At 46.2% G+C, this 25791-nt stretch overlaps 3 protein-coding genes, 1 long non-coding RNA gene and 1 pseudogene across 4 annotated transcripts; 4 read left to right on the forward strand and 1 right to left on the reverse strand.

The window, feature by feature from the left end:
- The first annotated feature begins 2944 nt into the window (after positions 1 to 2944).
- On the forward strand, positions 2945 to 8680 carry LOC117865328 (probable metal-nicotianamine transporter YSL6; annotated as a pseudogene).
- Positions 8681 to 13469: 4789 nt separating this feature from the next.
- LOC117865326 (probable metal-nicotianamine transporter YSL5) lies at positions 13470 to 17564 on the forward strand. The gene is made up of 7 exons (XM_034749496.2): positions 13470 to 13822; positions 14007 to 14179; positions 14379 to 14476; positions 14927 to 15064; positions 15620 to 15809; positions 16042 to 16171; positions 16376 to 17564. Exons 1-7 carry the CDS (start codon positions 13498 to 13500, stop codon positions 17314 to 17316), a joined length of 1995 nt encoding a protein of 664 aa, XP_034605387.1. The 5' UTR covers positions 13470 to 13497; the 3' UTR covers positions 17317 to 17564.
- A 237-nt stretch (positions 17565 to 17801) lies between these two features.
- LOC117865327 (11-beta-hydroxysteroid dehydrogenase 1A) lies at positions 17802 to 20074 on the forward strand. Its single transcript, XM_034749497.2, has 6 exons — positions 17802 to 18134; positions 18409 to 18601; positions 18700 to 18785; positions 18912 to 19043; positions 19140 to 19304; positions 19388 to 20074. The coding sequence occupies exons 1-6, from the start codon at positions 17802 to 17804 to the stop codon at positions 19682 to 19684; spliced, it is 1206 nt and encodes a 401-aa protein (XP_034605388.1). The 3' UTR covers positions 19685 to 20074.
- LOC117865330 (uncharacterized) lies at positions 18089 to 19797 on the reverse strand. The gene is made up of 4 exons (XR_011898730.1): positions 19341 to 19797; positions 19125 to 19259; positions 18421 to 19036; positions 18089 to 18225 (listed from the first exon to the last, which is right to left on the reverse strand). It is a non-coding gene; the product is annotated as an uncharacterized lncRNA (long non-coding RNA).
- Positions 20075 to 22712: 2638 nt separating the features above from the next.
- LOC117865736 (11-beta-hydroxysteroid dehydrogenase 1A) lies at positions 22713 to 24664 on the forward strand. Its single transcript, XM_034749976.2, has 6 exons — positions 22713 to 23009; positions 23122 to 23314; positions 23483 to 23568; positions 23734 to 23865; positions 23937 to 24101; positions 24207 to 24664. Exons 1-6 carry the CDS (start codon positions 22827 to 22829, stop codon positions 24498 to 24500), a joined length of 1053 nt encoding a protein of 350 aa, XP_034605867.1. The 5' UTR covers positions 22713 to 22826; the 3' UTR covers positions 24501 to 24664.
- Positions 24665 to 25791: the final 1127 nt, after the last annotated feature.

Raw genomic sequence — 25791 nt, forward strand, 5'->3', positions numbered from 1 at the left:
CCTGCAACATAATAAACGGCACGATGGCCGACAACCACAATCTCACCAAAGAGTTGGCACGATGGCCAACAACCACAACCACACCTCTATTCTTTTCAACCTTTTGTAATTTCTACTATTCCTTCTTCTCGAATTTTCTAAATCCATACCTCTAATTTATAAAATAAATGCTACCTCTCTAGTATTTTCAACATTTAATTTCTAATTTCCAATTTTCATGCATACTCTAATTTATGATGTGTAGCGGCAACATAAACTTACCGGAGGGGTGACGGAGGAGCGGGCGCGGGGCGGCGGCGGGGGCGCGGCCTGGCGGCGACGGCGCGGGGCGGCCGAGGGTCGGGGCCGGGGGTCGGGGCCGGCCGGCGCGGGGCGGCCAGGGGCGGCCGGGGCCGGCGGCGGGCGTGTGCGGGGCAGGCCGGCAGCGGGACGCCCGGGGCCGGCGTTGGGCGGCCGGGGCCGGCCGCGGGCGGCGCGGGCCGGGGGCGGCCGGGGCGGCGTCGGGGTGGGGCGGCGTCGAGCGGCCGGGGCAGGCCGCGGGCGGCGCGGGCCGGGGGCGGCCGGGGCAGGCCGCGGGCGGCACGGGCCGGGGACGGCCGGGGCGGCGTCGGGCGGCCGGGGCCGGCCGCGGGCGGCGCGGGCCGGGGGCGGCGTCGGGCGGCCGGAGCGGCGTCGGGCCGGGGCGGCGCGGGCGGCGTCGGGGCGGCGTCGGGGCGGCGTCGGGCGGCGCGCGCGGCGGCGGGGCGGGCGGCGCGGGTGGCGGAGTGGGGCAGGCGGCGGCGTGGGGCGGGCAGCGCGGGCGACGGCGTGGGGCGGGCAGCGCGGGCGACGGCGTGGGGCAGGCGGCGGCGTGGGGCGGCGGCGGCGGGCGGCGCGGGCGGTCAGCGGGACGGGCGGCCGGGGCGGCGCGTGGGGCGGCGGCGGCGGGCGGCGCGGGCGGTCAGCGGGACGGACGGCCGGGGCGGCGCGTGCGTGTATGTGTGGTTGTGTGCGTGAGGACTTAGCCGATTGGGTGGATATCCGAAACCTTTGCCGAGTGCCCGTGATGTAGCACTCGGCACACCCTTTGCCGAGTGCTAGATCAGGGGCACTCGGCAAAGTGTATTTTTTTCCCCGAAATTCGTACTGAGGCTGCCACGTGGACCCGGGGTCACCTTTGCCGAGTGCCCTTGATCTAGCACTCGGCATACCCTTTCCCGAGTGCTAGATCCGGGGCACTCGGCAAAGTGTATTTTTTTCCCCGAATTTCGTACTGACACTGTCACGTGGACCCGGGGTGACTTTGCCGAGTGCCCTATTTATGACACTCGGCAAACCATGTCTTTGCCGAGTGCCCTACTTCGCACTCGGCAAACACCTACCTATATTGCATGTGCAACAACACTTTTAGTAATTAAAAGTATGTAAACTTTGTGTAAACCTAGTCAAATTCACTATACATTGCGTATTCCATTTTTTAAGTAATATTGTACCATTATTTCATGGATTTATAGCTCATATTAAATTTATATCTATTAACTTCATATACGTGCAATTAATGAATAAAAATTACCAAACGGATCTGAAAATTTCCCAAAATTTGACATGAACCTATCTATGTTCTCTATAGCCTATAAAAAAATTTGGACTCAATGAGAATTACATTTATCGATTCATCTCAAAATCTTACCGGATCCTTTGAACTTCTACGAATCTTCTCCGGAGATGCTTCGAATTCTAAACATCATATGTCAAAACTTGTGCGAAACCTTGTCAATTTTTTACCACAGCCTCTGCATACGAAATCATAGCATCTTGCAACATCTCATGATTTTCAAACTTCGTTTGTATTTTTGAGAATTAAACAATCATTTGGCCACACGTTCGTAGTCGTGTTTCCTTAGCAAAATGTTCGAAATTTCTTTTCATTTTCTGGGTGAGACCTCAATTTAGACTCACTAACATGAATATGATTTTTCCACTCATATTATTCCATTATTCCAACCACCTGCAGTTCAAATTTGACTTAAATCAAAAAATTACTCTAAATGAAATTAATTGATTAAATATAGCAAACAAAACAAAAAATAGTCCATCTTCTACCATGCAGTGCCAAATGCCATACATGTGGAGTGTAAAAAGTTTGGGGGGTGGAGGAGGGGAAAAAAAAAATTTTGCCGAGTGTGTCAAAAGACACTCGGCAAACCCTATAGTTTGCTGAGTGTCCCATCATGACACTCGGCAAACCCTATAGTTTGCTGAGTGTCCCATCATGACACTCGGCAAACTAGTGCCTTTGCCGAGTGTGTCAAAAGACACTCGGCAAAGACTATAGTTTGCCGAGTGTCCAATCATGACACTCGGCAAACTAGTGCCTTTGCCGAGTGCCACACTTTGACACTCGGCAAAGACTAACGTCCGTCACGGAGTGGCGCCGCCGGCAGTACGGGGAAGTCACGTGGGCGTCAGTTTGCCGAGTGTCAAAGTTTGCCGAGTGCCTGTTGGGTGTTTGCCGAGTGTTTTTTGGGTGGCACTCGGCAAACCGGTCGTTCGCCGAGTGTTTTATTTTTACCGTGTGTTTTTGATGTTACACTCGGCAAAACGGTACTTCGCCGAGTGCCCGAAAAAAAGCACTCGGCGAAGTAATTACACTCGGCGACGTTAAGCTTTCCCGTAGTGCAAGGTGCCAAACTTTAGCACTGTATCCAAACAACCCCAAGTGCTAAACTTTAGCACTTCATTTGAGGGTGCTAAAGTTTAGCACGGTACTAAAGTTTAGCATTGTGTATCCAAACGGGGCCTAAGTCTGTTGCGCAACCATTGCTCCTCCGTCGACAAAGGTCTCGATTCCTGGGCTATATCCAGCCGTAGGATCACTTCATTGGCCATGAGCAATTGCATCCTGGCATCTGGAATAAGTCGGGTGCTCCACTCACGTAGCGCTGTTGCCGTGCCATGCAGTTTGTGATAAAGTCGATGGAAGGGTTCGTGATGCGTCGATGGTGCGTGCCATGCTCTTGAGACAACTTCTTTGAACCCTGGTAGCTTAATCCAATAGTTTTACTCGCTCTTTGAGCTGATTAATTTCACATCAAAGAACGTAGTAAACACTTACCATCCCTCTTTTCACATTTTACTCGCTCCAGCTTTCTCTAGTTTCATCCACTGGATTTTTCTCGATGGACGGCCGTCATCTTTTTCAACCACTAAAAATAGCGGATCAACTTCAATTCAAATTGGAGGCCCATAGCCCCCTTATCGCCTGCCGCGCCGCAGCCGATGGGCTCCGAGGCGGACGCGGCTGAGGCCACCGGCCCGCTCCTCGCCGCCGCCGCCGGGGACGGCGCCGTGGCGGGAGCAGGTGACGGCGCGGGGGCTGGCGGTCAGCGCGGTCCTGGGGGTGCCATTCTGCCTCATCACGCACAAGCTCAACCTCACCGTCGGGATCATCCCCTCGCTCAACGTGGCGGCGGGGCTGCTCGGTTACTTCCTCGTCCGCACGTGGACGGTGGCGCTGGGGAAGATCGGCGTCGCGTCCAGGCCCTTCACCAAGCCAGGAGAACACCGTCATCCAGACCTGCGTCGTCGCCTGCTACGGCCTCGCCTTCAGGGTATGTGCAGTCGCCATCGCGATCCTCCTGCGTGCGTTTGCAGCTTGGGGGATGTTATTTCAGCGGCAAGTACCTGCTGCTATGTCATCACGAAACTTGAGAATTACTTTGTGTTATCTTGTTCATATGGTTCAGTTTATGCCTGGGTAAAATTTAAAAAGGGCTTAACAGCTGCAGAAAGTTTTTTTCCCTCTAGAAAATTCACAAAGATTTTTCCCTCTAATATAAGAAATTCACAAAGATTTTACTTCATTTCACACTCTTTTTGAGTTTTCACACACTTGTTCATAAAATGAATGGTCATGGTACTTATGGGGCAACTTGTTATTATGGAGGGAAAGCCAAGTCTCTAGTCTCTACATAGATATCTGATTTTGATATTGCATTGGGGAAGTGGGTTGGTCATGTATTGTTTAGTATCCTACTCGTCTGCTTTGATTTAAGATGGCCAAAACATTTTGTTTTGGATGCAGGGGGTGGAAACTACATGCTTGCGATGGATCAGAAAACTTACAAACTCATTGGGGATGATTATCCTGGCAACAGCAATATGGATGTCAATAATCCTTCATTGGGCTGGATGATCGGGTTCATGTTTGCCGTCAGCTTCCTTGGCCTATTTAGTCTTGTTGCACTGCGCAAGGTGCTTGTGGATCTTATCTCCAACTCCGAGCATGCATTTTTATCCGATTACAAGCTCGTTTTTAATGAAATATACTAACTTGTAAGGTCTGTCTTGATGTTTGCTAGGTAATGGTAATTGACTACAAACTGGCTTATCCCAGTGGAACTGCCACAGCTATGCTAATCAATAGCTTCCACACTGCCAGTGGAGCTGAGCTTGCAGAGTAAGACATGGATCTGTCCTATTCCATAATGTTGTACACAATAATCAGCTATGTGTTGCGGGGTCATTCAGTCATTCACTATGCACTTTTTTTAGTCTGACCTTCAACCTTGTGGTTCCCTTTCTGTCTCACTGTCACATATGTGAAAATTAGTTTTCTACTGGATTGTTGCTATAGGTTCTCTGCTATTGTAGCATTTTTTGAAAGGAAATGCTCAATGGCACATGCAGGATAGATTTGGAGATGATTATAAATAGGAAAAATTGTATTTTTTTATTCATTAAGTACCGCAAAAGTGTGACATTCACCCCATATTTTATTTGGTCAAATCAATCCCTTAACTAACTAAACCGGTGCATTTATCATATCCACCTTAGTTTAACAATAGTTTAGTATCATACAACAGCAGTTTTGGGTATATAATCATCTTGCTAATCATTGCTTAGCCACATCTTATGTTGAGTCAATTGCTATAACAGTTCGATGAGAATCGGTTTTGTTAATTTTCCCTAAAACAATTTTGTGGGTAGTCATTTTAGAGGATTTACTAAAAAATTTCATGGGGTTTATATTTTTGACTCGTTACATCGCTAAGCAGTGATTAGTCGGATGATTATGTGGAATAAACTGCCAATAGATGGCACTAAACCATTTTTAAGTTGAGGTGGGGATGATTCGTGCACCGATATAATTAGTTAAGGGATCGATTTGCACCAATTAAAATATGAGGGATGAATGCCACACTATCAAAATACGTAACGCATGAAAAATACACTTTTCCTTATAAATAGTTAGTTGCAGTGGAGTAAAAAAACAAATAAAATCTATGGTCTGGGCATAGGAATGGTCTCTTATGCACAAATTTAATGATCAATCATATTATAATATAATTTTTGATACTTAATAAAAAAAAGTAATATCTTGTAAACATTTTTTCAGGGAACTAATCTAAATAACAATGAAAACACATTTGTAAAGTTGGAATACTTAAGACTTCGTGTGTTTCAGAATGTAGATTAGAGAAATTACCAAATCACTAGTTTGTATGAAATTTATATACATTGGGTAAAGCACATGATGCAGCATCTCATTTTGAAACTATGATAAAGAACTTTGTTGCCTTTATACTAATTTTCACAAGATATATATTTTATATTTAGATACTAACTTCCATTTTTATTGTTTCAGAAAGCAAGTTGCCTGCCTTGGAAAGTATTTAAGCATTACCTTTCTCTGGAACTGCTTTAAGTGGTTCTTCAATGGTGTCGGAGATTCTTGTGGCTTTAATAATTTCCCATCTCTAGAACTTTCAGCGTTTAGAAACACGTAAGTATGCCGTTGTTATATTTTTTATTATATTTCTTCACAGCTTTACAGTGGCGCAGGGGGTGGGGGGCATGGGCCATGCGTCCCCCTCCTCCCTCCCCCACCTTGATGCATACAATAGTGAATATACAGAAGCAAAATAATGTACCAACATAGTATAGTCATAACAAACTCATTTCATCTATTATGCATCTCAGTGTATTACAATACTATAATCATGATGCTTTTAGGAAATATATTTTCTCGCATATAGTGTTTTGGACTTTTGGAAAGTATGATGAACTGTCTTGTGTCAATTTTACCCCAACTTCTAAGATATTTGTCCCTAATCATTGTTAACCATTCCATTACACAAATATTTCATAACCTACCATACTTTTAAGTTTAAAATTTTGAATGGTCAAATTTCAATTTGTTACTATGGGTATTGGTGCAATAATAAACATAAAATAAATATATTCAAACTAATCATGGACAAATGACTCACAATAGCACCAATCTTTCATTCTACTAAAGAAGAGAAAATTATGTCATCTATAAAGAACAGCTAGATACTATATACAACTAAAATATATACGGTTCTTAAAAAAATTGAAAGTTTGTTTTATCTCTTCGACCCCTCTATTGCCAAATCCTAGGTTCACTCCTATGTCTTCAAGTTCACACAGCTAAAGACTGGAGTGCTATAACGTTTCACATTAAAGTGTCTATCCTTTAAGCAGGGACATCATCCAATGAATGTTCTTGAAAACACTTACCTGTTCATCTTTGCAGGTTTTATTTTGGTTTCAGTGTAACATACATCGGATGTGGTCTTATATGTTCACATGCAGTTAACTGCTCTACACTTCTTGGAGCCATCATATCTTGGGGTTTCCTTTGGTCTTATGTATCCACTAAAGCTGGGGACTGGTATCCATCTAACCTTGGAAACAATGACTTCAAGGGCTGTATGGCTACAAGGTACCTTATTCTTGAAACTCTTATTTGTCCTTTCCACAAAGTCATTGTAAATTTATGCTGCATTTTTACAATCCGCTAGCTCTTTATTTGGTTCATTTAAAATCATATTTTGATTCACAAAGATTGGTAAACGAAGGTTGCTTCCCTCTCCATATTAAAAAGACCTGGTTAATCTGAACTGAATATAAGCTATTTAGGGAATGTGGGGGTACTGATAATGCTCTTACTATCCTGCAATTCATTTTTGGTAGAATAATGGTGAAAAAAACCATGAAAATGTGCTCAAGGATTGTAAGTGCTGCGAAGTTATGGTGTCTCTGGCGATGTATAAATGGCCATTATTCTCACTTCATAGACTGGTCACTCTTCGCAACTTTATGTTAACATGTTTTGCCCCATGCCTTGCAGGTTTTCATATCCTTATCTGTAATACTCGGTGATGGAACTTGCAACCTCATCAAGATCCTCTATCCTACTATCAAGCAAATATTGAATGAACGGTCAAAGCAAGGAAGGCTTCCACTTGTCCAGCTTCAGAATGGTATTAATACGACATTCTGCTCACTTAACAATAAATCAAGTGTAAGTGTATCTTATACAAGTTTTTCTTTTATTCCTGAACAGATGACAAGGTTATAAATTATCAGCCAATGAAAAGCTTCAAAACGAAACATTCGTCAAAGATGGGATTCCTCTCTGGTTAGCTGGATCTGGTTACATTTCCCTCGCGGCACTATCAACTGCATCTATCCCAGTGATCTTCCCACAGCTCAAGTGGTACCTTGTCCTCTCTGCATATGTTGTTGCTCCCTTACTCGCCTTCTGCAACTCGTACAGCGCGGGCCTAACAGACTGGAACCTTGCATCGACGTACGGAAAGCTTGGCCTCTTTATTTTTGCCTCATGGGTTGGTCACAATGGCAGTGTAATTGCTGGATTAGTAGCATGTGATGTCATGTTGACAATCATATCCACTGGTGCTGATCTCATGCAGGACTTCAAGACTGGGTACCTTACACTGTCTTCACCAAGGTCCATGTTTGTGTCGCAATTGATTGGAACCGCCCTTGGATGCATCATTGCTCCTCTCACTTTCTGGCTTTACTGGACAGCTTTCGACATCTGGGATCCTGATGGCATGTTCAAAGCACAATATGCTATCATCTACCGTGAAATGGTGATTTTGGGTGTGGAAGGGTTTAGGGCACTGCCCCAACACTGTCTAACGATCTGCTGTGGTTTCTTCCTTGCGGCTCTAGTGATCAACCTCCTTCGGGACGCCACTCCAAAGAATGTGTCCAAGTTCATCCCACTCCCAATGGCCATGGCCATTCCCTTCTACATTGGTGCGTACTTCGGCATTGACATGTTTGTTGGGACGGTTATCCTGTTCGTCCGGCAGAGGGTGAACCGCGAGGAATCCGAAGAGTTTGTGGGTGCTGTTGCATCTGGTTTGATATGCGGTGATGGGATGTGGAGCATTCCTTCTGAGGTATTGTCGATCCTGAGGATTGACCCACCAATTTGTATGTACTTCAAGCCATCTATTGCCAGCTGATAATTGGGAAAATAAAGAATGGCCTGTGTATATGTTCACTTGCATAAATTGCTGACAAGGTTGGGAACAGTGGCTTTTTGTTCATCCTTGTCGATTTCTTATCCTTTCTTTTTGTCTGGCCTGTGTATATGTTCACTTGCGTAATAGCCATCTTTTCTAATTATGCAGCTTTCGATGTGTTTAGGACTTTAGGTTGATCAAACTTTGTGTCTGTCCAGTTGTGTGAAAAAATTATGCCAGTGATGTAGCCAGAGGGATACCAAGATACTCCTCCGAAAGAAGTCATGCAGCCATGATGCTACTCCTCTCAAGATATCAATCACGCTCCATGGGTTACATGTTAGAGTGGAGTGAGTGAGAAGCCATTATCCGAAGATATCAGGTGCAGGCCCGTTTTAATCCGTGCAGCAGTGGGGTTTGGTGTCAGACAAACATGATGCCCTACCCTCTGTTCCCCAACAGAACTGCAGATTGAACCTCCTCATGGCCTTGTTTAGTTCCCAAATTGGGAGTGGCAAAGTTTGCATTTTGCTATAAATGTGCAACTATAGCATTTCGTTTGTATTTATGAATTATTGTCCACATATTGACTAATTAGGCTCAAAAGATTCGTCTCGTAAAGTACAACAAAATTGTGCAATTAGTTTTTGATTTCATCTACATTTAGTACTCCATGCATTTACTGCAAATTTGATGTGATAGGGAATCTTCTTTTTGCATAGTGCCAACTAAACACGACCTATTATGGGTGGTTTTACTGCAGGCTGCAGCGATGCCAAAGAGACTTCGCAACATCACCCAACTTCTCTGCCACCTAGGCTAGGGCGTCGTACTTAATCAGCGCTACAAATATTTTACATTTAGCACTAAAAAAAACTTGTTAATTCCGAGGCTTAATGTCACGGGCGGTGCCAGGTAGGAACCCACTGAAAGAAAGTCCACAAGGCTGTCCGGGTCGGCCCATTGGATTCCAGACGCAGAGGCCCATTAGAGCAGTTGGGCTGTTGGCTTAGAACTACACGAATCACTTCCGCTCGAGCAGTAGTTGACCTGCGACGTATTAAATCCAATGCAACAACCCTGCCGACTTGAAGATTGTCTGATGACAAAACCAACCAGTACCTCCTACTGTTGTGCCATACTTCGGGCCTGTTGGCAATAAGGTGTTAAAGTTTAACATCCGTCACATCGGATGTTTGGATGCTAATTAGGAGTATTAAACATAGGCTAATTACAAAACTAATTGCACAGATGGAGTGGAATTCGCGAGACAAATCTATTAAGCCTAATTAGTCCATGATTTGACAATGTAGTACTACAATAATCATTTGCTAATGATGGATTAATTAGGTTTAATAGATTCATCTCGCAAATTAGCACAGGGTTCTGCAATTAGTTTTATAATTAGCTCACGTTTAATTCTCCTAATTAGCATCCGAACATCCGACGTGACATTATTAAAGTTTAACATCTCGTATCCAAACACCTCCTTCCTTGCCGCACCGGCCCCCCCCCAACCCGCCTCCACTGCCTAGCTTCTCCGCCACCCCTCCTCCCCTTTCTAAGCCCAGAGGCGACAGCAACCCCAGCAGCCCCGCTTTCCGAACTCCGAACTCCGGCAGCGAGCTCAAGGAGAGAAGGAGGAGAAGAATATAGGAGCTCCGTGGGCCCACCTGCAGTGACCACGCGTGCTCTTGTATGACGCGCCCGCTCGTAGTCACGCGCTCGACTCCTAGTATCAACGCTCGCCCCCATCGGTGGAGGATAAGGCAATTCGGTCTAGTTTCTTGTAATTGTTTCCGGCCCGTCAGTGAATCGGCCTAATAGTATATGGGCGCTTCTTTTGTTCTATAGTTCGTTTCGAGGAGGACGGACGTGCTTGTGGAAAACACCACACTGTTCGAAGGTGCCTTTGTCATTCAATTCGGCCTGGCCCATCAATCATGGCCAGATCTTTCTCTCCCGGATGGTGCCATGGTTATCAGTGTAATCACAAGGCATATATACAAAATAGTGTTTGCCTACCTATGGTGGATCTACCAGGGGCTTAGGTGGGCTCTAGCAAGTTTGGATTCATTAGTAAACTTGTATGGTGGCTTTATCAATCTTAAGATGAGCCATCCCAATCTCTTAGATGGGCTCATAGGGATTGTGTGTGCATGTTTATAGGGGTGAATGTACGTACATGTGGTGTCTTCTTCTAAATTAAGATCTTCTAGCCTTGTCCATTAGAGTGAGGTCAGGTAGGGTACAGTGTGCGTACGTTCATTGGGATGAACGTACGTGCATGTACGTGAACGGCCTCTTATTTCAAAACAATATGTTTGATTCTTATCATTACATGTTATAATTATAGACATGTCACAAGTTGTCGGGGATAGATCCCCAATACCCGCAAGTAAGGAAGAAGACGGACTTCTACTAGGATTTCTCTGTAATCCTACTAGGACTCCTCCTTGTAACCGACTAGTAATCCTGCCTCCTGAAGTACATAAAGGAGAGCAGGGGTACCTAGATCAGCATCTTAGAACCATCATCAATAGCTAACAATCAGGTTACACAATACCCAAGCGCAGGGTGCAATATACTTCACCAAACAGGATGTAGGGTATTACGCTACTCTGGCGGCCTGAACCTGAATAAATCCGTGTCTTGTGTCCTCATTTTTACCATCAAGTTCCAGGTCCAATGATTCCCCATCAACCAATCTACTACCTCGGGATACCCCTCGGTAGGTTGCCGGGTATAAAACACCGATCTTATGTTCGCACGTATCAGTTTTCTTTTAGTGTTTCTATTTTTTTAATTTTGTGTGCAATGTCTTTGTCTTGTCATTATTTCCTGATTCTTTTTGAAGTTATTTGTGTTCTGCAAAAGTTAGATTAAATTTATGGAAGAATTTATAATGTTTTGTAAGTCTAAAGTATGCTTTAATATTCTAAATTTCAGTTTATTACTTTTTGTGTTTTTAAATTCATGTCCTGTCCATGCCATACCCCGTTTAATACTCTGAAACAAATCTTTTTTATTAGATGACATGTTTGTTCTCAGTTTGTGGGTGGATCCCTTTTTTGAGTGCATGTTTTCAGCCGATTTCCACTCTATGTTTCAGTGGGCAAAAGGGAGTGATTTTTATTTTACCTCACCCAAATTTTGATTACTGCCAATGTTACGTGGCCTCATTCTATTGGGTCCAAAAATTAATTGACAGCATTAGGTTTTTTACTCGATTGTTAGGTAGTCCTAAAAGAGTATATGTAGTTTTAGCCCTGATATTCCTCTCTTTTTTTAAGTGATGGAATAACAACATTTCTTAGCCTAGCTGATATACTTCATTACAAAGATTGAGCCATTTGGTAGAAAGGAAAAACTCCAACAAATTAAATAGTTAATGGCAAATGTCGATCATATAAGCATAGTTTATCAACATCAACCGTGCATCCTTTGGCAAATAATTTGGATTCCTAGTAATCTGATATGTATGTCCACATTTCATCCAATTTTTGCAATAATTATGTCCAATTTTTAATCAAATGTGTCCCTTGCACATGGGTTTTAAATTTGTGAAAAACAACATCTTTTCATGAACAACTCCAGGAGGGCCCCGAAACAAGGCCCCTACTTCAAATTTGGGTGCCGAGGCTAAAAATAAATTTGAACAATGTCCCTAATATAGCCCCTTTTTGGGGAGGCTTTCTAAATCTCCCCTCCACAGCTATCCCCAAGCCCGGACTTTCAGTCGCCCACCATTTCCTCTGTCTCCGGTTGTTACCGTCCTTCCTTCTCCGAGCGCTGTAGTTTAAGCTCGTGCTCCCGTGCAAGGCCGGTCACTAAAGGAGCACCGTCTGTGCCTCTGCGCTCCCCCTCACCCTTCACCTTGTGCCCAGCCCCGAGCGAACTCCGTCGTCCCAAAGCGTCACTCATCCCCGTTCCCATTCACCGTCGACTCATTGCCCTCCATTGATTATAGAGGCCGTCCACCTTGGCTTTAAGGCCGTCTGCCAATGAATCGGGCCATGACCTTTGAACGTGCCTCCGCTTCCCATGTGCCCCGTGCTTATAGAGGGAGAAGGGAGGCGGACGAGTTCCAAAATTTGACGGCGACAACGTCAACGCTCGTGCCCTCTCCACATCGGTCCTCCACCCTGCGCAAGCTGCTCGATTATCGCCATTGGTTGGATCCGCTAGTAACCCTAGTGGGCACCACCAATTTGAGCATCGGTCAATGGAGCAGGAGTGGGACGGCATGGGGCAAGGCTCCAAACCGAGCACCCAACGGGCCATGCTCTCGAGCTCCTTCGGTGGTGCTGGCATGCTGCAGCTCTGGCAACATGGAGGCACATGGTGTCATTGCGAGGAGGAGGTTCGTGCGAGGCAACAGGAAGAGCGTGGAGTAGGGGCTGAAATATAGGGACCGTTGTTGGAGTTGGGTGAAAAATCAGCACTCCAGAAAATAGGAACACCCCCACTCAGGAAGCAAGGTCCTTGATTTAGAGGGGGCCATTGTTCGAGTTACTCTTATCCATGAAGTTCAAGACCCTACCCTCAAATGAGATTAACTTCTTAAGATTCAATTTAAATCCATCCAGCCATCATCTGAACATATCAATTATACTAAGTGTGTTATCAAGGAGCGAGTGCACATGAGTTGACATAGAGCTCATGAAGACAGAGTTGATAAATAATATGACTATGTAAGCTCACAGAGCTGACAACCACGAATTAGGTGCAACGAAGGTGAAGATGGCAACAACGAAAAAGGTGCAATTAAGTGAAACCCTAACCGGCCGGCTTAGGGGGTTGCCATATCATTACCAATGAGGTTCTACAACATCACCAACTTCTACCCCCAATGCCTAGGGTTACAGGTCTGCGCCACTAGACCCAGCAAGGCAGGAGCTAGGGCTTCCTATTTTATGGCGCGACAGGGTTACACATATTTTTACATTTGGGACTAAAAAACTCGTTAACCCCAGGCTTAATAACAAGTTAACGTGACGTGGGCGTGGTGGTGCCGCCTGCAAGCAGCGCGCACGGCGGACTCGCTGAAAGAAGGACCAAAAGGCCGTCCGAGCTGGCCCATTAGATTCCAGACGCAGAAGTGAAACGGCCCAAGGTGCTAGAGTTGGGCCGTTGACCTCGAACCACGTGTATCATCCTTCCTTGTTCCTCCGCTCGAGCAGGTTGAGTTCTCGTCTGCTCCCCGCTGGCAATGCCTCTCGCCTCCCCGCTCCTCCTACCAGGCGCCGCCGCCAGCCCGGCCGCGCCCCCGTGGCGGGAGCAGGTCACCGTCCGCGGCGTCGCCGTAGCGGCGGCGCTGGGCGCGCTGCTCTGCGTGGTCATCCACCGCCTCAACCTCACCGTCGGGGTCATCCCGGCGCTCAACGTCGCCTCGGGCCTCCTCGCCTTCTTCCTCGCGGCGGCGTGGCAGGCCGTCGCCGGGAGACTAGGGTTCGGCCGCGGGCCGCCCTTCACCAGGCAGGAGAACACCGTCATCCAGACATGCGCCATCGCCTGCGCCGGCATCGCATTTAGCGGTACTTGACTTCCAGACTTCAGTTACACCTCTTTCAGTTCAGTTCAGTTCAGTTCAGTGGGTATATTGGTCCTCAGGATACTGCAAAGACTTGTGTTTTGGTTGTTAATGTGAATGATGTAGTATTAATTGTACAGAATTAATGTAGTTTCTCGTGTGATTTTGAGGATGTGTGTTCTTGGCAGGGTGCTCGGCCTCGTACATCTTTGCAATGGACAGGAAGACTTATGAGCTCGTGGGACCAGACTATCCGGGTAATCGACCGGAGGATGTTAGAGATCCTTCACTTGGATGGATGATCAGTTTCCTGTTCCTCATTGCTCTCCTTGGGCCATTTAGCATTGTCATTCTGCGAAAGGTACCTCTACTTCAGAAATCTAGCAACAGAAGGATGCTTGAGTTGTGTTCAAGTGTTTTGTCCAGCCTTTCCAAAATAATGAACTTCAGCGCATGGTTATACTTTAAATTAAATAGCTCTATCTGTCCTCATTTTTTAGCTTTGGTTGCTTGGTTGGTGTTTTTCTGTTTGAAAATAAGTTCCGAGCTTGCAATTGCAGGTGATGGTGATTGATTACAAGCTTACATTCCCTGGTGGGACTGCTACTGCCCTGATGATTAATAGCTTGCATGGGAAAGCAGAAGGTGATCTTGCAGGGTAAGGCAAAAGGTACTCAGCATGCCTTTACGGTTCATGATTGCAAGTATTTTCTCACTGTTTCAGGCACAAGAACTCTTTTTCCTAGAGTATGTATCTTGATGAGTAAAAATGTGATTTTACAAAGTATGTAAACCAGTTAATTAGACAATTCATATGCATGAAAAATGACACATACAATCCATATGGCTGAGAAAGTATATTTTCTAAATGGGGCTATTATAAAGTAGAAAATTCTTGAATGGATCAAATACTACCTTTATGCACACTGTTAAATACGTTTGGAACATTTGCACTCTGACGTCAGCAGCAAAAGAACCGATGTGCAGATGGTGTCATTAATTTTGTACTCTAACAAATGTTGTCTCATGTCTTTATATAACTGTAGGCAGGTCTTGTTTCAAAGTTTGTCCCCTTTTCACTTGCTTGTGTTATTCTATTATTTTGCAGGAAAAAGGTAAATTGTCTTGTAAAGTACATGAGCATTAGTTTTGGCTGGAGCTTCTTTAAGTGGTTCTTTAGTGGTGTTGGTGACTCTTGTGGTTTTGACAATTTCCCGACATTTGGGCTTTTAGCTTTTCAGAATACGTAAGTTCTCATTATTCCAGTTTTTCCCCCTCTCAATTTTTATCACATGGTTATCAATGTGATTGTTCATACCAATCTGGCTTATTTCCTCGAATAAATACTGGTTAATTGTGGTAACCTACAAATTATGTTGGTCTGATTTGTTTATTGTGGATAGATCTTTTATTCAGCATTTTCTTTTATCTAAATGAACACTGTCATTTAGTCTAGGCTGCTTCACTGCCTATATTTTTCTCCAAAAAAAATGTACACTTATCAGGAAATATTCTCAATTAATTTGACTCACCACAGATATGCCGAAGTCCACTAATTATTTCTGACAATTAAAATTCAAGTTCTGTAGTGTCGATTCTGCATTGCTTGATCTTCCATCCTACTCTGCCACTGTTCAAAAAAAAACAAATGAAGTTGTAGTGTTAATGACTGATGTGTGACATGCTATGGTTGCAATGTGTATTCAGTTACCTATTCAAACTTGAAAATAAAGTATTCTTATACATGTGAGGAGGTCAAGAAAACCTCATTTTCTGAACTTTTCCTTTTGTACTGTGGCAGATTTTATTTCAACTTCAGTCCTAGTTATGTTGGGTTTGGTCTTATTTCCCCCCATATTGTGAACTGCTCGGTTTTCCTTGGGTCAGTCATATCTTGGTGTTTTCTTTGGCCATTTATCAGTGCAAAGGCTGGTCATTGGTACCCAGATAACCTTGGTAACAGTGACTTCAGAGGCCTGTATGGTTATAAGGTATACTCCTATTTTCTTTTTTTCATAAGTGGTGTTTCTGTTTTGTTGTAAATAAGCTAACTGAATCTGCAGCTTTATGTTAAATTGAACCTTATTTGCATAAGATTCTCTCAACAAGCTGCTATTCTTCTGTTAGTAGTTTATATGATTAATGTGCACAGGTCTCTGCAAGTGATTTTTTTTTTGTCATGCCGCCATGCTTGATTTCTTCATATCATGTCTATACCTGCAGGTTTTCATAGCCATTTCTATCATACTTGGAGATGGTCTCTATAACTTGGTTAAGATATTTGTCATTATTGCTAAGGAATTCTGTAATGTACGATCCAAACAACATGATCTTCCTGTTGAAGCTCTGGAAGGTAACATCTTACTTCTTAGCTGACATGCAATGTTTTCACCGCATGCTGTGAGATGAATTTGGGCCATTTCCTATTACGTTTTACAAAAAGATTACCTCTTTGTTACTTTTAGTGCATATTGCTTTTAGGTCAACATATCATCTTCCTGAGTTATATGTCCAATGTTTGTCCCATGGTTATTTATTTATTTATTTATTTTTGCAGATGATGAGAACTCTGAACAGTTAGTGGAAGAGAAACTACAAACTGAGGTATTCCTCAAAGATAGTATACCTCCTTGGTTTGCTGCTTCTGGTTACATCGCACTGGCAGCAATATCCACCGCCACTGTGCCCACCATATTTCCCCAGCTCAAGTGGTACCTTGTCCTCTTGTGCTACTTCCTTGCTCCTGCTGTTGCCTTCTGCAACTCCTACGGCATGGGCCTCACAAACCTGAACCTCGCCCCCACCTACGGCAAGATCGCCCTCTTCGCATTCGCCTCACTTGTCGGCAGTGACGGCGGTGGAGTCATCGCTGGCCTTGCAGCATGTGGCATCATAATGTCCATCGCCTGCTCCACAGCCGATCTAATGCAGGACTTCAAGAGTGGATACCTGACCCTCTCCTCGCCACGGTCAATGTTCGTTGCCCAGCTGATCGGCATTGCACTCGGGTGTGTCATTGCTCCACTCACGCTGTGGCTCTTCTGGACGGCCTTCGACATCGGCAATCCTGATGGCGAGTACAAGGCCCCATTTGCCATCATGTTTCGGGAGATGGCCATCCTGGGTATCAAAGGCTTCTCCGCACTCCCTATGCACTGCGTTGAGATCTGCTGTGCCGCCTTTTTCCTCGCCTTGGCCATCAGTCTCCTGAAGGACGTGACGCCCCCGAACGTGTCCAGGTTCATCCCCATACCGATTGCCATGGCCGCGCCGTTCTATGTTGGCGCCTACTTCGGTGTGGACATGTTCATAGGCACGGTGATCTTGTTCGCCTGGCAAAAGCTGAACCGGGAGGAGGCCGACGGTTACGCGGTGGCTGTGGCGTCTGGGCTGATCTGTGGGGATGGGATCTGGAGCATCCCTTCCGCTGTTCTCTCCATCCTGGGAATTAACCCACCAATCTGCATGTCATTCAAGCCTTCCTCTGCTTCCAGGTGAGAAGATGGATGGAAGGTTATATTCTTGGCCACGTGGTTGTACCATCGATGAACTCTTGTAAATTGTAAATACACACAAGTTGTACATTAGCAGTTCTTAATTTGTACAAATGGTGTAAAAATGATGGGCCACCATGAGAGCCACTATTCCTGATTAATTATATGAATCTTGTAAATTGATGAATTTGTATAAATTTTGCATTTGTTACAAATATATTATAAGCTACATTCCAATTTTCTGAACTGAAATTCTGTTGCATATTAATACATGTGTACTGCTGTTAATACGGCAAATACCTGGACTGATCACTCCTGTAGACTTATACGGACCATTGCTTCAGCAATTTTTTATTGAGTCGGCTGTGCTCCCGAATGGACGAGAGAGGCCACCTGCCTCGCTGTGAAGCTCACAGGTAGCTCTTCTCCATGACTCCATTCCACGTGTCCTGCCTCGTGTGACGTGTCGCGCTGGGAGGGCACCATTCTATGCAGTATCCCTTCTGCCTTCTTCCCATGGCCTGCAGCGCAAGACAGAACAGTGCAGAGGCGAACAGCAGTAGGAGAAGAAGGTGGGCGGCCATGGAGATGCTGAGCATGCTGAAGGTCGGGTACACCATCCTGCGCAGCGAGACGCCGGCGACGGACCTCGTCAACACCTTCATGGACTGGGCGGCGCGCCGGTCACTGCTCCTCTTGGCGATCTTCCTCCCGCCTTACTACGTCTACAAGCTCGCCACGTCCGCGTTCGCCGTTGTCGCGCCGGAGGACGTTGCCGGGAAGGTCGTGCTCGTCACTGGCGCCTCTTCCGGCATTGGCGAGGTATGGGCGTCTGTCTCTGGCCAGTCTTCCATTTATACCCATGTTGTTCCATGGAGCAGTAAGCCGATCTCGTAGATGCATGTTCTTCTTGCTTAAGGCCAGCAATTTTGATTTTATAGAGCAGAATTTCAGTTGCAATAGTGGGGTGCAATTGTTTTAGATGGTAATTCATGGTAAAATTGTTTAGAGTTTTTTTTCATTGAACTCAAATGACAAAAAAACCTTTACTGAAGTACATATATTTTGTACGTCTCATCTATCTGCGTGTATCCAGCAAATAGCTTACCAGTACGCAAAGAAGGGAGCGAGGCTGGCTCTAGTGGCGAGGAGGGAAGCAAGTCTGCACGATGTCGCTGCGAAGGCGAAGGATGTAGGTTCGCCGGACGTTCTAGTTGTTGCAGGGGACGTTGCAAATCCAGAGGATTGCCGGAGGTTTGTGCAGACCACAGTTGAACATTTCGGACAATGTGAGTTATGACAGTCAATCTTCTGCGTATATAATTGCAACATTTTTTTTAAAAAAATCATGTTTAAATGATCATTAGTTTTACCTATTCTCTTGTAGTGGATCATCTCGTTAACAATGCTGGTGTAGCGAGTGTGTGCTGGTTCGAGGAAGTGCCAGATGTTGCAGATTTCAAGCAAGTCCTGGTACAGTTTATAAGCAGCAGATGCGCTGCTCCGTTCTCTCATTAATTTCTCTCAACTCAATTACAGATTCATCCACAGTATTGCCAAGCTGGCTCTGCAAATGGATGTCTGATCTATATGGTGCAGGCCGTAAACTTCTGGGGCACAGTGCATCCAACTCATTGTGCTCTTCCTCATCTGAAGAAGAGCGGTGGTAAGATATTCGCCAACTCCTCGGCTGCAGCGGTGTTGGCAATGCCAAGAATGAGCTTCTACAATGTACATTTCTCGACATCAAGCGACCTCCTTCGGTCTAGTCGTGAATGCAGATAGCAGAAATTACCGACACTCAGAACTTACCGAAAAACATTGCAGGCCAGCAAGGCTGCTGTCCTCAACTTCTTCGAGACCCTGCGGATGGAGCTCCGCGACGAGGTCGGCATCACGATCGCCACTCCCGGGTGGATCGAGTCGGAGATGACGAAAGGAAAGCACCTGTCGAAGGAAGGGACAGTGGAAGTCGATCAGGACATGAGAGATGTGAGTACACTACCTGTGTGATGTGCCTGCCTCAACCTCGAATCCTCAAATGCATGATGAGCTTGGATTCTTGGATTGCGCAGGCTCAGGTCGGCTTGTTCCCGGTGGTGCGAGCCGAGCGGTGCGCGGAGGCGATCGTCGACGCCGTCTGCCGCGGCCGGCGCCACCTCACCGTGCCGCTGTGGTACCGGGCGATGTTCCTCTGGCGGATGCTTGCGCCGGAGGTTGCGGACTTCAGCCAGCGGGTGTTCTACCGCCGGACCGCCGGCGGCGGCCACGGTGACCGGCAGGCCAAGGCCAGGAGGTTCCTGGAGGCCACCGGCGCCAAGGGGGTGCTACAGCCGGCGTCGCTGCGCAGCTCCGATATCAAACGGGACTAGATCAAGACGCTGCAGTGGGGAGCTGATCTGGAAGAAGCAGAGTGGTTTCGTCGTCGTTTTGTTCGGTGCATCCAAATAAGGTTACTACGTTAGAGCGAAATCGAATGTAAATGGTGGCCCCGTGATCATATCATCGGCTGAGTGGAAAACTTGTAACGTTCGTATCAAGGGCCTGTTTGCTTGCAGTCCTGGCTCAGGCAGCTAGCGCCAGGCTGGGGCATCCAACCGCAGGCAGTCAAAATCGACGGCCTGGTCCAACTGCCTGCACCAGACAGCAAGATGCAGGCAGCAAGCAAGCAAACAAGCCCCAAGTGCGTGCCTTCAAATTTGTAGTACCTTGTGCTGTGTGGGTACACAACTAAAGGGTGTTTGGATAAGGCTGTTTGGATACGATGTGTTAAATTTGCGTTATATCGGATGTTCGGATCCTATTTAGGAGAACTAGAGTTAATTACAACATCCGGATCCTATTTAGGAGAACTATACAACATACATCCGGATCCTATTTAGGAGAACTATACAACATCCGGATAGTTAATTACAACATCCGGATCCTACTTAGGAGAGAACTTAGGAGAACTATACAACAATCCGGATCCTCAGATAGTTAATTACAACATCCGGATCCTACTTAGGAGAGAACTTAGGAGAACATCCGGATCCTATTTAGGAGAGAACTTAGGAGAACATCCGGATCCTATTTAGGAGAGAACTTAGGAGAACTATACAACATCCGGATCCTATTTAGGAGAACTTAGGAGAACTATACAACATCCGGATCCTATTTAGGAGAACTTAGGAGAACTAAATATGGAGCTCTTCTAAACATATGGAGCTCTTCTAAACATGGAGCCTATTTAGGAGAATTAAACATGGAGCCTACTTAGGAGAACTTAGGAGAACTAAAAGAACTAAACATGAGTTAAACTAAACATGAGTTAATTACAAAATCTATTTAGGAGAACTAAACATGAGTTAATTACAAAACCTAATTGCACATGAGTTAATTACAAAACTAATTGTACAGATGGAGTCTAATTCGCGAGACGAATCTATCATGAGTTAATTACAAAACTAATTGCACATGAGTTAATTACAAAACTAATTGCACAGATGGAGTCTAATTCGCGAGACGAATCTATCATGAGTTAATTACAAAACTAATTGCAAAGATCGAGTCTAATTCGCGAGATGAATCTATTAAGGTTAATTAATCCATCATTAGCAGATACGACGTGCTAAACTTTAGCAGGGTTACATCAGATGTTCGGATGCTATTTAGGAGAACTAAATATGAGTTAATTACAAAACTAATTGCACAGATGGAGTCTAATTCGCGAGACGAATCTATTAAGGCTAATTAATCCATCATTAGCAAATAGTTACTGTAGCACCACATTGTCAAATCATGGACTAGCACCACATTGTCAAATCATGGACTAATTAGGCTTAATAGATTCATCTCGCGAATTAGACTCCATCTGTGCAATTAGTTTTGTAATTAGACTATGTTTAATACTCCTAATTAGTATCAAACATCCGATGTGACAGGTGCTAAAGTTTAGTGGGGTGCATCCAAACACCCCTAAGGTCTCCTATCAAAACGGCTTCACCAAGAAAGTCCCACGATTCCCGTTCACCGGCTCTCCGCGGCTCCATCTCAACCGCAGGGCCAAAGTTCCCGGTCTGCCCCTTCCGTGGCGGGGCTGGAGGGCACCAGCGGCGTGGGGGAGCAACCGCAGCCAGAGGTTGCCGGCGGCGTGGGGGAGGAGGCGTGGCCGGGGGCGCTGGCGACGTGGGGGAGCAGCCGCAGCCGGAGGGCACCCGTGGGGCGCGGTCATGAGGGGATGGGGGCGAACGGGGCGACAGTGGCACGGGGCTAGAGAAGGTGAAGGGCAAGGCGAGCGGTGGCATGAGGTCGGAGGGTGGGGCGATGGCGACGGGGAAGAAAAGAATGGGGAGGAGGGAGAAGGCAAGGAAAGGGGGAGGCCGGAGGGTGGGCAGTAACGGAGTAACGAATAAGAGAGAAGGGTAAGGAAAGAGAAAAAAGAATAGGAAAGAAAAAGAAAAAAGAAAAGAAAACTTTTTAACCATTTCAAAATGTCAAAAGAAGTCGTTTTACCAAATATTTTTCTAATCAGATAAATCGAAACTGCTGGAGAAGCTATAGTCGGAGCTTATGTTTTTCTAATTAAATAAATCGAAACTGAAAAAGCTGCTTCATCAGAGAAGCTATAGTCGGAGTTCTGCCAAGCGAGCCTCTAAAAGGAAAACCTTTTTGGTTTCTGTGCTTCAATTTTTCTGCCAAATGAACTCTAAATCTGTAAGTGGTACTGAAAGGAAAACTTTTACTTTTACTTTGATTTTTCTGCCAGCTCTAATTGTACGGAAAGGAAAACTACTTTTAGCTTACAGGTTCTACTTCGATTTTTTCATGTTTTACGGTGTACAATCTATATATTTTGTATTTGTGCAGTGTAAATTATTCAAGTCTCTTGTATTTGTACATTGACATTCTTTCAGTACCTTAGGGCCATTAAGCAGTGGTTAAAGGGTTTTGTTCGATTCATCATCTTGACGAAGGAATTTAATTCCTTCAGTTACCCTGCACTGAAATACACCAATTTGTTACCCATCAGCGTCAGTTTCAGTGGAAATATCCAGTGGACAAGCTCCGTGCCTGTTGCTTAAAAAATTACAAACAAGCCTTTGTTAGTACACTAATAGAACAATTCTTACGTGCCACGAGATGCGACGACTACAAAAGACGGCTGATACGAACGAAGCAAACCTGGAGTTGTTTTTTTCCCCTTACAAAATGCCATTCGATTTCGCGACGAGTGTGAATGAGCTTTGCTTCGTCGTGGACTTGTTGGGCGGTGTCTGGTGTGCGCTGCACGTACAAGGCGGTGGCATGGACGTGTGCTTGTCCGCCCGGCCCCCAGGTGTCGTCGCCTCTCCACGTGTCTCCTTCAGCCCAAACGAGTCATCACTCATCCCACACAGCCACATCTCGTGCAGATAGGCACCCACACGGCGGCGAGCGTGTCCGTTTCGCCATTGCCACGAGCTAGCGCGCCGCTGTTCTGGAGCGAGGTCGCATTGCATTACCGCCGGCGACGACGAACTGCACGCGCTAGCGATGACGGTGATGAGCAAGCTGGCCGGAGCGGCGCTGCAGGCGTCGCTCATGGCGCTCCTGGCGGTCCTCCTCCCGCCGTACTACGTGTGGAAGCTCACCACCTACCTCCTCGGCGCCGTCTTCCCCGAGGACGTCGCCGGCAAGGTCGTCCTCATCACCGGTGCCTCCTCCGGCATCGGCGAGGTACTTTTTGAAACTGGTAAACTGGTTGATTGATCAAACTGATGATCAATATACGTTCCTTGCAAGAAGCACATACTGATCCGTCAGATCGTACATGCGTGTATATGTGTAGCACCTGGCTTACGAGTACGCCAAGAGGAGAGCCTACCTGGCGCTGGTGGCGAGGAGGGAGATGAGCCTCCGCGAGGTCGGCGACAGGGCGCTGGGGCTTGGATCGCCGGGCGTCCTCGTCTTGCCGGCCGACGTCTCCAAGCCTGAAGACTGCGAGAAGTTCATCGACGACACGATCCGCTACTTCGGTAGATGTAAGTCTGACACGATCGATTTCGCGGTTCATCCAGCACCGCTCTGACGAGTGAATTGAATCGGTCGGATGGTTCAGTTCCTTACACATCCTGCTCCTCCAAGCTCTGTTTCCAAACGCATCCCTCGCTTGTAACTTGTAAGAACGAAGTTAACCGAGAAATTTGCAGTGGATCACCTGGTGAACAACGCCTCGATCTGGCAGGTGTGCATGTTCGAAGAGGTGGAAGACGTGAACCACTTCAGAAAACTCATGGTACGAGCAGTAGTGAACCCACAGTTCCCTGAACTGTTCAGAAGTACACCCTGCTTCAGGCCGATCAATGACAATTCATCTCGTGTGCATTTTGAAGGGGAATAGTTTACCTAATGGTGTGTCTGCATTTGTTAAACTGAATGTGCCTGCTGCTTTCTGTATCAGGACATCAACTTCTGGGGCCATGTGTACCCAACTCGGCTCGCCATACCTCACCTGAAGAAAACCCACGGCCGGATCGTCGGCGTCACCTCCAACTCGTCCTACATATTCATCGGGAGGAACACCTTCTACAATGTCAGCACCACTCATCAGCATACCAACTCGAACAAAGCATCTGAATGAATTTGTTCATGTCTGGCTCGCAGGCTAGCAAGGCGGCTGCGCTCAACTTCTACGACACCCTGCGGATGGAGCTCGGCGGCGACATCCGCATCACCGAGGTGGTGCCGGGCGTGGTGGAGTCGGAGATCACCAAGGGGAAGATTCTCACCAAGGAGGGCGAGATGAAGGTGGACCAGGACGAAAGAGACGTATGGCTGATCTCGCTCAATGCCTTGTTGATCCGGTGTGGCTAAGGCTAACTGCCATAGCGCCCGCCATTGATGACTAACAGAGAGCTTGTGCTGCCGGTGCAGGCGATCCTGGGGCCGACGCCGGCGGAGCCCGTGGGCGACTTCGCGCGGGCGGTGGTGCGCGACGTGTGCCGGGGCGCCAGGTACGTGTTCGAGCCGAGGTGGTACATGGGGGTGTACCTGCTCCGGGTCTGCCTCCCGGAGGTCCTGGCATGGAACTCCCGCCTCCTCACCGTCGGCAGGGCCGGCGCCACCTCCACCACCGACACGCTGGGGAAGTGGCTCGTCGAGCTGCCGGGCGTGCGCCGCGCCGTGCAGCCGCCGTCGCTCCGGTCGCCGGAGATCAAGGAGCAGTAGTGAGGCCAGACGGCCGGGCTCAACTAGTGGATGTACAGCACTGCAGTGGCATTGCCCTGCGCTGCTGGTCTTTGTGTTCAGGCTGTGGCGACATGGAATATGAATAAGTTGCTTGATGATGACATGTAAGGCTATAAATAAAGCTAAAATTTCATCAGCGTCAACAGTCACGGTATCCATGTCCTTTATCTGCAAGGGAAACAAAAAATGGCTGCTGCATCGTGGTTCACAGTTCACAGTTCAGGGCGCTAGGTTCTTATCGCCTTGTTAAACCTTTGCGTAATTCATCACGCTCACAACAAAGAAAGAAATAAAGGGGATAACTGCATTGGGAAGATACTATCAGAAAAAAAAAAGTCTGAAATCTTAGAAATTCAATTTCCCACGAGTTTGCGCAACACACGAGACGTCGGATCATTTGTCCTGTTTGGCAGAGCTTCTGATTCGGATCTTCATCTGATTCGGATCGGAGCTTCATCTGATTCGGATCATTCGTAATCAGATCATTCGTACTGGATCATTTCGTACTGTTATGAATCGGATCATACGTATGGTTGCTTCATCTGATCCGGATCATTCGTACTGTTATGTGGGATCATTTCGTACTGTTATGAATCGGATCTGTTATGTGGGATCATTTCGTACTGTTATGAATCGGATCATTCGTATGGTTTTTGGTAGAGGTTCATCTATTCGGATCATTCGTACTGTTTTTTGTAGAGCTCCATCTTATTCTAATTCTTTACGAGAGCTGATACTCTAAAAGAAGTGATTCTATGGTTGAAAATGATTCTCTATGATTCTTTAACATAAACTCTTAAAATTAGAATGGAGAACCACTTCGTGGAATCAAGAGAAGCTACTTTTTTCCAGCTCCTAATTTTTTTATTTCATTTCAAAGAATCACTTTACAAAATTAGCAGAAAATCACTTCTCAGCGCTGGGAGCTCCGCCGAACGCACGCCGAGCTATGAATTCAATGGTAACATATCAGAACGGCTACCTTACTCTTGACAAAGTAGGGCCTGCGGCCTGGCAAGGGCAATAATTTGAGCACCGTGTCAATATATAAGCAGCATTCTTTGTAACTAGCAAAGATTCAATCATTGTATCCCGTGACTTAGGAAAAAAAATGGAAACCTTCAAATGACAAACCGATAGAATTCGTTCAAATCTGTTACCCATGAAATTTCAAGTCCGCTATATGCTCTGCTTTCTTCTCATTCGTTAACACATTTTACTATAACAGCTAGACAAACTTCCAGATTTCCGATAGATGCAAGATGCAACA

This window comes from Setaria viridis, chromosome 7, assembly GCF_005286985.2.
Source record: "Setaria viridis chromosome 7, Setaria_viridis_v4.0, whole genome shotgun sequence".
NCBI lineage: Eukaryota > Viridiplantae > Streptophyta > Magnoliopsida > Poales > Poaceae > Setaria > Setaria viridis.